We start from the raw sequence: 11887 nt of genomic DNA, 5'->3' as shown, positions 1-11887 counted from the left end.
TACTAGAAGAATATCCAGAATTTCGTGTTTGTCTTTCGTCGCAAAGGCACGATCCTGGTATAGGTATGTTCAATTTTTAATTAAGCTTTATATATAAATAGCAAATTACATTTATCTGCCATCAATTCTGATAAATTAGAATAAAAAGAATTATCAAATAAAATTATCAAAAAATCAAATATATAAATTTTGTTACGATCAAGTAAAGAATTACCATTTATTTATTTTTTTTTAACAAATCAACAGGTGATAAAGATATTTTTATCGCACCTAATACTAGCCAAGAATTTCATCTTCATTTTGACCCTATTGATTTGGCTAGTTACGCATTTTATCTTCCAATTGTTATCAACGGTATTATCGGTCCAGTATCAATAACACATCCCAAATCGCTCAAACCTTCGGAACATTTAAAACAATTTAAAGGATATTATATTAATGTGCCAAACTTCATCTTAGAAAAGTTACCTCCGACTATCGTGACGATGTCCATTGATTGTACAGTTGCAGGCCATCTTATTTTTTTTAACAAATTGGAATTCCATTTCAACATTTTATCAAACATTGTAAGTGTGCCAATTGTCCAAAAAATATTATATAGAATAATCCGATTCAAAGAGATAATAATAAAATTTCTATTATTATTTAAGCGTAAAAATAATTACATTTCGAAAGGAACTAAATCTATATTTATTATCTTTATTTTATAAATTTCTATATATATATATATATATATATATGTATGTATAAAAAATTATTTTACGTTTAACGATAAATCCAAAATATAAAACTATCAAAGAGAAAATTGATATTTATTAATTTTAAATTAATTTCGCGTTAAAGATTTCAGATGAATTCTATATAAAAAACTATGATTCGCTGGAAGAGAAAATTATTCAAATAGATATCAGCAATTTTTCAATTGCTTCTTGTCCATTTTCTATTCACTGGTCCAACGGTGAAAAACCAATCATAACATCCGATTATATTCAATGTACTTTAGAGCAAGGAAAAGCATGTAGCTTCGAATTAACATTTCAACCGAAATCACGAGGAAACTTTAACATTGAAGCACCGATATTTATCCATGATGAATTGAACGGTGGAATGTTTAATAAATTATGTCTTATCGGTGAATATCCTGCTTGTACGATTCAATCTGAATTTTCAGATATATTTTTTACACCTGTACCGTTAAATACATCGATCGAAAAAAAGTTTCATTTAATTATAAAATATTTTGAGAAGGATACAGTTATTCTAGCAAAAAAATTGTCTCCTGAATATTCCATTGGAGAATACATGGATAATATTCTTCTTATACATTTTGTAGATACAAATGTTGCATATGCTTCTGAGTAAGTAATTAAACGTTTAAATATTCATTTTTTTAGATTTATTTATATGCATATTATAAGATGATATTATAAGATGGAAAATTTGCATAAAAATTAATTCCAATTTTGAATAAAAAAATGACAAAAAATATGTAACGTTACAAGAATATATTCAAAACAAGTGTAAAAATTTTTATTTATTTCATTATAACGTAGCAAGATATATAAAAATATATAAAAATGTTTTTACATATGCTTTACATATGCATGTATGCTTTCCCAATTTATAACATATATTGTTTGTTTTTGATTAAAACATATTTATATTCATTGAAAAAAACTATATTAATTGTAATATGTTTTAATTATTACATTGTACTTACAACAAACTCAAATTAATTAACATAATATAAGTATTATTATTATTTTTACAAAGAACATTATTACAAAGGAATATTACTATGTTTGTATGTTTACATTTCTTACATGAATGAAAATATATATATCTAATATTTTAATTTTATCGAATATTCTTTGTTTTCTCATTAAAAAATATATTTTTAAAATTTTATATATTTACGATTATGCTATTTTATATATTTACGAATATATTACGAAATGATTGTAAATTTATTACAAAAGATTTTCAGAATTAGAAGTACGAATAATATTTAAAAGCAAGGCACCTGTTTCATTTCGCACGACCATTGAATTTTTCGATGGCGATAGAATTGCCATTTGTCCTGTAACGATTTATGCTACATCTGATAATTGTTTATTAACTACATATATGTATTTAAGAAATTCAATTATCGATTTTGAAGAAATTCAATCAATTAATTTTGATAAACGAACATGTGTTTCCGATTCATATATATCCAATTTTACCGACGAAGGAAATGAAATCTGCAATCAAAACCAAGAAAATGTAAGAGATTTTTTTTCTTTTATCAATTCTAATTAGATAAAAAAAAAATTCTATATCTTACTGAATGCTTTTTTCAACTAATCTTATATTTAATACGTAAATATATAATATTTACGTTAATAATGTAACTAGTAATATATATAATATATATATATATATATTATATATATATTATACTAAATATACATTATTAATAGTATTATATGTTGCACACAGATACACACACGCGCCTGCGCACACACACTTATCAATAGTGTGATTAAATTGATTTAACATTTATATTTTATTTCAGAAAAAATCAGATTTAAAAATAGGTATTTTAACTTATTTTACTCGAAAAAATCGAATTTCGCTTGAAAAATTAACAGAAAATAAATATAAATTAGCTATATACAAGTCGGATATTTCATACGAAAAAAATAATCACAATATTGAGGAAGAAACAAAAAAATTCGTATCGGAAAAACCTTTTTCTGAAACAAAAATTCCAAATTTCGTTACAGATATCACAACTAAAGAAATAATTCAAGAATCAATGCAATATCCATTTTTTCCTTTTGATAATAAAAATAAGTGAGTTTTTTTTGCTTACTGTTTAATTATTATATTTTTTGCTTATTTTATTTATTATATTATTATTCATAATAAATACTATTCTATCGTTATTATTATATTATTGATTATATTTACACGCAACATATTATTTGTATAATATATTTAAAAACATAATATATAATATTAATTAATAATCTTATAATATTATTTCAATTATAGCGAATATGAAATTTATATGATTCAAACGCTACAAGCCGCAGAAGAATGGTTATACAATGGACCTTTCAAATTTAATTTTTATTTCGACATTTTAAACATTCCAATGATATTATCAAAATTTTATTCAAAGAAACCAGGACAGTTTAGAACTACAATTCGAAAAGGTCCAGAATTGGGTTTAGTAGGTGTCCTTGAATCATTGCTAGGACCAGTAATTTATGATTATATAGGAAAATTGTGAGTATTATAATTATAAAATTAAATAATATAATATAATGATAGAATTTTTGCTAATTTAAATGTAGGGAAAATGTATGGGGAATATATATATCTTATATTTTGTACTTTTTAATTTTTACATTAAATACATGCAAAATTTATTCTTCATTAAAATTTTATTAAAAAAAATGATTAAAGAATTAAAGAATTCGAATTTATTTATATATTAAATACTATATTTAATGTTATCTATTATTTATTATTTAATATAAATGTATTTGCTTTTTAAAAAAATAATACTTAATAACTCTATTTATATTTTCATTAAAATAGTAAAGAACCACCAGAAAAAAATGACATTGAAAGGGCAAATTATATATTTAATTTTTATGATACTATTCTTACTTTTTTAACAAAATATGGAGCTTATTTGTGCCACGTTTTACCACAATTTTTATTAAATTACGATGATTATGTTATTTTGATGGAAAATACACGTTCTAAAGCAAGTATATAATTTATGTATATAATTTATGTCTATATATATATATATATATGATGTCTATATATATATATATATATATATATATATAAGACGACATATAAACTTAATATATAATATTATAAATATTATAAATATTTGTAATACATAACAATTATCAAAATTACATTTCTGAATAAAAATTAAAAGAATGTAATAAAATTTTGCTTATATTTTTTAGGCTTATACTCGAAAATCATCGAATATAGAATCAATACGAGAAATTTTGTCACAAAAAAAATTCGAATGTCGAAGTAAACAATGCTGGTTAGATATAATATTGCAAATGTATAAGTGTTTCGTATTAAGAAGTGAATTTGAAAATAAAAATAGGATAGATTCTCCTTCATTCATTCCTTCATTATCATTTAGACGATCTATACGAGATTCTCAACAATCTGGAGCATTATCTTTTTCAAAGTTTGTATAAATTTTTTATAGATAATATTAAGTAGTCAATACTATTAATTTATTATATTTATTTATTACATATTTTATATTACGCGTAAAATATATTCTTCATCAAAATTTTATTTAAAAAAATGATTAAAGAAGGATTTTCTAATACAAATATATATGCTTTTTAAGAAAATAATTCTTATTAATTCTATTTATTTATTTTAAAATAAAAAAAGATGAAATCAAAATTTGAAAATTTGAAAATTTTTGTAAAATATTGTAAAATAAAAATTGTATTATGTATAATACTATTATCAAATACATCTTATAGAACAAAAAAAAAAGATGTTTTTTTATTTAAATAAATTTTAATTTTGATTAATTTGTATTAGTAGACAAAGAAAAAAAATTAAAAAAAATATGCATATTAAAAAAATTATATAATTTTTCCCCAAATATTCTTAAAATATTTATTTTTTAGTTTCCATAAAGGATCTGAAAATATAATTATTGAAAATATTCATTCAAAGATCATCGATAAATCATCCGATATTAATTATTATTCTCTCGAAGAACGATTGTTATTGGGGTGGTTGTCTTACCATTATGAAGAAGGACGTAAACAAGAATGGATGACTGATTTTCGCGTAGTGTTAAATCCCTATGAGAGTAAAGATATAGCAGAGGCACGTAACATTAAAAATTTTGATAAAGATTTGTCGGATTCTTTGGTATTAATTACCGTAACAGCTGCTTATTGTCCTTTTCTTATCGAAGAAAGTTTAAATAATATCTATATCCAGCCACGAAACTATGAAGAGGTATTATATGTACATGCAACATTTAATAATCGTCTTATTTATACGGCTCATTCTCATTTTAATTATATAAATAAATTAATGGTAGTATTTAAATGATAATTGAACTTAGTTGTATATATTATAATATATATATATATATATATATATATATATATATATATATTAATCACACGAACGTGTATATTAAGTTTTAAGATCGTTATATTCATATATTTTATTAATATGTATTTTATTAATTTATTCGTATATTATTCTTTTCAGGTATTACATAATGCTATATGCGTGGTAAATGCATGGAGAAAGATACGACTTGGTTTTATAATTTCACCATTGGACATTATATATCCAAATTGTGTTAAAATGTTGATGCTGGTTACATATTTGTATAATATATTGCCAACATATATTCCAAAAGCTACGGTAAATAAATATCTCGTTTGCATCAGATAATATTGTTAAGATAAGATAAGAATAATAATATTTTAGTTATATTTATATTAAAAAATATTATATAATGTATATATATATATACACACACACTAGAACAATAATGAAATATTTTCTATTATTTTTTAATACATATATATTGGGGAAAAAAATTTTAAACAATATATAAAATAGATGAAATATTTTAAAAAAATGTATAGTTTAATTATATTCATAGATTAAATTCAGCTGTCCCTTGTCTGAAACTGTAACGAGACAAATAAATTTCACAAATCCAACCGCCAATAATGTCGGTTTCTTAATACAATTTTTTGGAAACAAACATGGATTTTTTACGACAATGTTACCACAATCGGTCATTCATTTAACCAGTCATGGAAGCACAATAATAAAAATACAATTTTATGCTAGAAAAATTAAAAAAACTAAAGGTAATTTTTTTTGTTACAAGAAACAAAATATTTTAGTGTATTTGGTATTTATTTGATATTTATATAGTACTGGTCGAAATTTAATATTGATAAGTAATTATTTATAATTTGAAAAATAAAATCTAACCAATATTTTTGTATAATAATTTTCGATGTACAATATTTATTTCAATCAATTTAAAATCAACTTTTTCAAAGATCTTCTCATTATTCATTTTATTTATTTTTCAATGCAATCAGAATTATATCAAGAATATTTTATAAATATATATAAATATAAATATATAATATATAAATATAACAATATATAATAAATATAAAAAAGAAGATATGATTTTTTAAATGTTCAAAAATATGAACATTAAAATAATATATAATAAATTATTTATTTTTAACAGCTTACCTTTTGTTGTGTGGATCGACAATCGGTCCTCATTTTGGTCGGAACCAAACATTTATTTTAGAAGGTCAAGTCGATTGTTTAGGAATTGCAAATGAATATACAATATATAGCAAGCTGTATCAAGCAGTTGACAAAATTTTAACTATTAATGTACCGTATGAAAATTCGATAGAATATGAAATTTGGGCATCGGAAAAACGACCAACTAAACCGAGTAAGTAAACTTATTTTAATAATATATGTTTTTTTTTTTAATTTACAATTTATTTAAAGATACGTGTTTATTTATTATATACTATATTACTATATTATATTATTATATTTATAAATAAATATCAAAATTGTATATCATTGTAAATAAAATCTTTTGTGCATATTATAGATTATAAATTATAAATATGATGTTACGATAATAAAAACGAATCTTAAGATTGATTGGATTTGTTATATTATTTGCAAAAAATGCTTGCAATAGAGCGACTTGCACATCTTTTAAAAAAAAATATTTATATAAATTGCAAAGAATAAAAAATATTTACCATACAATTTTTCTTTCTATTTTTATCCTTTCCAAAGTTTAATTCAAATTGAAATGATATCGCAATAAGATGAACGGATTAAGTTTTTTATATTATATAGATATTTTACCTCGATATAATAAGATTACTTAAATTGTTTATAAAAAAATTATTATTTTTATGGATTAATATTCAATTTTCATTATTTTATTATTTATATTTTATTATAATATTCATTATTTTAGTAATTTAGTCCGTTTCATAGTATATAATTCATATAAATAAAAAAAAATTTATTGATCTCATAAAAATATCTATAAAAAACTTCAACCATCTTTTCTATAATTATCTTATATTTTTTCATTTAAGCTGGAATATAAATAATATTTCTTTATAAAATTCTTTAAAAATAATATCAGAAGTTGAAGAAATTTATATATTATATATAATATATAATTTATATTTATTTATTATTTATATATACAATATGATTAATTATATTTTCTAGGTACCTTGAAACAAACACGATGGACCGAATTATGTTTGAGGAAAATACCTCGAAGATTATTTATAAATCAAAATTCAATTGTTGTCAAGGAAAATATGAAAAAAGCTTTTTTATCAGTTACGGTAGCATGCCTTTCGCCCTGTCATCGAAGCTTTTGGATCATTTTTCAATCAAAAATAGGTGATTTTATCATTCAGGTATGTGCTCATTAGATTATATATTAGATTTATCGGTGTATATAAATAATTTTATATTAAAAAATGTTATATATTAAATATAATCTTAAAATTAAATCTACAAAAAAGTAACATGCAAAATAATTTTATTCAGACATTATGTCATTGTAATTAAATATGATTATATTTTATATTCATATATTTTTATATATGTATAGCTAAATACTTCTTAATAAAAAGATGAATATTTCGCAATAGATTTGCATTTCGACTTTAGCGAATATATATTCCAATATTAATAATTTAAAATATTAAAAAATATGTAAAATATCTCTCTTTGATTCATAATACAGATAAATTCGCATTGGCAATCATCTTTAACTGATAATATTATTGTCAAATGGAATGAACAAATTGAAAAATGCATTTGCACGGAACAGAATTATAACGAAATGTGTCCATTAAATTTGATTGTACCAATACCATCTAGAAATAAGCAACTTTGGAGTTGTGTTGCTCATATGTTTCAAAAAACTCTCAATCCAAAAGAACGATTATTTTGGACTCGATATTTAGGTAATTATAAATATTATAATTATCTATACAAAACACATATAAAGATATTCAGAGATTATGTCAATTTGTAACGATATATAAATAATATGTTTGTTATTGAAATAAGACAAATTGCATAAATTATTTATATTATTAATTTTCAAACATTGAAAAAAATGTCTTTGAAACTTTTAATTAGCTTTTATTAATAGCTTATATTCACTATAAGTGATAGATTTTTATTTTTTCCTAAACTTTCAAAAAACAATTTAAATATACTTCTATTAAAAAAAAAATTACAAATAAATATGATACATAGTTACTAATATATAGTATATAGTAATAGATAACAACAATAAATAAATAAATAAATATGCTATATACTTTTATTACATAAAATATTAATTTATTTTTATTAATCATTATATGTATAATAAAAAATAAAGACACGCATATTGGATTACGTTTAATTCGTTGGTTAATGGGAGACAATACAGATTCTGCTGCTATGGAATTTAACCATATATTTGATAAAAAAGTAACATATAACGTAACAATATCCGACACATCACATATTCTTAGATATCCCAAGACGTTTATTATAAATGGTTAGTATACTTTTCCAATATATTTATGAAAAATGATAGATTTATCGTATTTTAAATCCAATATTTCATATATATTCAGTTATAAGTACATAATTTTTATATATGTATTTATACAAAATTGATTAATATTAATAATTATTTTATTTTATTTTATTATCTTTTAAAAATAATGTTTTAGATGTAAGACCCCGTGCAGAAAATACTCCGATAAATATTCATATTTCACCATTTATAGACCGATTATGTGAAATAATATTGACATTAGTCTCTATCAATGGTAATGAGCGAAGGATGTATGTAATTGACTTCTTACATATGTAAAATAGTAAGTTATATATAACTTCTCAATATATAAATAATCAGAATGAATAATAGTTCGATATAACATTAAAATAATAATAATAATATCATTAAATAAAATTGAATACTTAAATATAAAAATATCAAGAAGCAATAAATTTTAGAATCAAATATAATATAATTTCAAATATACGTAATATATCATAGTATATAATATATATAATAATTAATATCTAGTATTAGTTCACGTTCAGATTTTGTGTACATACACGCGCGCGCGCGCGCGCGCGCACACACACACACACACACACACACACACACACACACACATTGTGTACATATTATATTGTGTGTCCCATAATGTAACAACAATATAGAATATACATATAGTAAAATAATTAATATGTTATTATATATATTATAATTATATATATAATATAATTATAAAATATAGAAATATATAAAAGATATATAATTATAATAGAATATAATAAAATATAATGAAAGCATCTATATAAAAGCAGAAAAATTTTAATAAATAATTTATTGCGTCGTTTAATTACTTGCGCACATTTCACAATATCCATCTCACAATAAAATCTTCAAAGTTCAAATCTTAAAATTTATAACATTACATATTGAGCATACAAACAATATAAACAATTTGAAATATAATATGATATAATATAATATATAATATAATATAATATAAAAAATGATAAATAAAAATTTTAATTTTCAGATTATTGGCACGATATAGTTAAATTATATATAATTATGTACAAAATAGTAAAATTCAAAGATTATGACTATTTTTTCTAATGAATATATTAAAAATCTTAACATTAAAAGTGTAAATTCAATAGTAATGATTATGTTACAATCATAACTTTAAAATTATATCAAAAAATAATTTAAATTTTTATAAAACTTAATCTATTTTTAGTTTATCTTTAAATTTATTTCCTGCTCCTTCCTATAAACAAAATTTATTATTACATAAAATAATAGTTTTAGTATGAAATACTTTACATTGGACTTACATATTACACATATATGTATAATATTTTTTTATGATACTTTATTTTAATATATATTATATATTGCATTATATATTCTTGTATAAATTGCATTATATAATCTTGTATAAATAAAAATAATTAAATATACAAAAGTATTATTATTTTATGCTAAATATCACAAATTTTTTTATCATCAATTAATACTATATCGAAAATTATAATTATCAAAGGATAACCAATATTAAGAAAAATTACAAAGAGAAAGGTTCTTTTCTTGTGATTTGTTTTTTTAAATAAATTACAAAAATTATATGATTATAAATTATTAGATTTTATTAAAATCAATTAAATTATGTTTATTAATCTTAAAATAATAAAAATTAAGATTTTATAATTATATTCAATTTTATATAGTTTTAAATAAGCAACTTCTTTCTTATTGATCCTTTTTTTGCAAATAATTTATTTAAAAATATAATTAGAAAAAATAAATTTTATCATTGTTCTATACTACTAAGATTCAGATTTAAATATATGTTATAACTATTTAAAATTACAATATATATATATATATATATATACTTATATATTCAATTATACTTATATATATTTATATATATACTTATATATATATTTATATATCTTCCAAAGATATCATATATGTTTTTAAATCTAAAATGTTTTTTATCTAAAATATTTTATTATCTAAAATATTTTTCATATTAAATAATTATTGTTTATTACAAAATTTATTATGTAATATGTAATTATACGTATAAAAAAATATATTTTTTTAAGTTTACAATAATATACATTAATTGATAGATTAATTTATGTTAATAATTAAATTCTAATTTATTTTAATATTATTTCTAGTGAAATTTTGAATAGTAAAAATTAATCTTAAAAATTAATATGATTTGATATAAAAGTTAGTTAAATATGATTCGATAAAATATCATTGAGAAATTAATTAAGTCACAATTTTTAGATATATAATAAATTAATATATCTATATTTCTCAAACTAAATTTGAAAAAAAAATTTATTTTTATTAATTTTAAACATATAATTCTAATAGTAGGAAAATATTTTTTTCTTTTTTCTCTTATTATAAAAAATAAATTAAACTGAGAAAAATTGATAAATTATTATATTCGTTAAAGTAAGCAATTCAGAAATAATATATCGAGAGTTTTATTTCTTATATCTTTCACATTCTGATTTATATCTTTATGTTTTATATCACTCTTTCACTTCTGATTTGTCTTATTGATTTACAATTCGTTTGAATTTGTGAAAAATATTTCGATACTTATCTCTTTTTGATACTTTTTGATACAGAAATAGATTTTTAAAAATTTTCCATTCTTTTTATACAGTTTTATATCAAATAAAATATATTCATTTATTATACATTCATATTATATATGTATATATGTATTTCTGAAAAAATAATAAGAATTGAAATTGAAGAACATCAATTAAATATTTTTAGTGAAACATTTAAATATAAAAAATGTTTCCAATTTTGAAAATATACAATAATTTAAATAGAATATTAGAATTTTCATTTTTTATTATAATGATTTTACTTTTAATTTTATTAATTATTCAAAATTGTGCTTTTCTGAACGTTTTATAATTTTTCATACATATATCTTAAATTAAGTAAGTAATATATTATACATGATGCATAATACATTCTACTTATACTATATATGAATTATTAAAATATTAACCATTTTCATTCTTCTAATTTGTTACTTCTAATTTATAATGAGTTCATATATACAAAATAAGTGATATCTGCATATAGAATTGCAAAAATTTTATTATCATATAATCTAATAATACGTACAGATATAACAATTTTTACTTCCATCCAAAATCATCACCA

The 11887-nt window shown here is 19.9% G+C and overlaps 1 protein-coding gene across 2 annotated transcripts; it reads left to right on the top strand.

Moving 5' to 3' along the window:
* Positions 1–1197: 1197 nt before the first annotated feature.
* On the top strand, positions 1198–10139 carry LOC105736838 (uncharacterized). 2 transcript variants are annotated; one of them, XM_086917716.1, is made up of 14 exons: positions 1198–1358; positions 2139–2265; positions 3040–3276; positions 3592–3763; positions 3981–4219; positions 4680–5019; positions 5281–5439; positions 5684–5897; positions 6296–6514; positions 7327–7523; positions 7856–8078; positions 8504–8665; positions 8844–8990; positions 9708–10139. In XM_086917716.1, the coding sequence occupies exons 1-13, from the start codon at positions 1340–1342 to the stop codon at positions 8984–8986; spliced, it is 2451 nt and encodes an 816-aa protein (XP_086773842.1). In that variant the 5' UTR covers positions 1198–1339; the 3' UTR covers positions 8987–8990; positions 9708–10139. The 2 variants fall into 2 exon arrangements, with proteins under 2 accessions (XP_086773842.1, XP_086773843.1); XM_086917717.1 differs by lacking the exon at positions 1198–1358 and adding an exon at positions 2769–2838 and having other exon boundaries at positions 2151–2265.
* Positions 10140–11887: the final 1748 nt, after the last annotated feature.

The sequence above is a fragment of the Apis florea genome, unplaced genomic scaffold (assembly GCF_048593485.1).
Source record: "Apis florea isolate Af1SG1 unplaced genomic scaffold, ASM4859348v1 contig_2272_pilon, whole genome shotgun sequence".
In the NCBI taxonomy this organism is placed as follows: domain Eukaryota; kingdom Metazoa; phylum Arthropoda; class Insecta; order Hymenoptera; family Apidae; genus Apis; species Apis florea.
This window is presented reverse-complemented; position numbering and strand designations above follow the sequence as displayed.

What these genes read in the sequence shown, in the direction of transcription:
- LOC105736838 (XM_086917716.1), top strand. An exon ending in GCAATCAAAACCAAGAAAAT is followed by an intron (nt 2,266 to 3,039) that starts GTAAGAGATTTT and finishes TTTCAATTATAG; the next exon opens with CGAATATGAAATTTATATGA. An exon ending in AAAACGACCAACTAAACCGA is followed by an intron (nt 6,515 to 7,326) that starts GTAAGTAAACTT and finishes TATATTTTCTAG; the next exon opens with GTACCTTGAAACAAACACGA.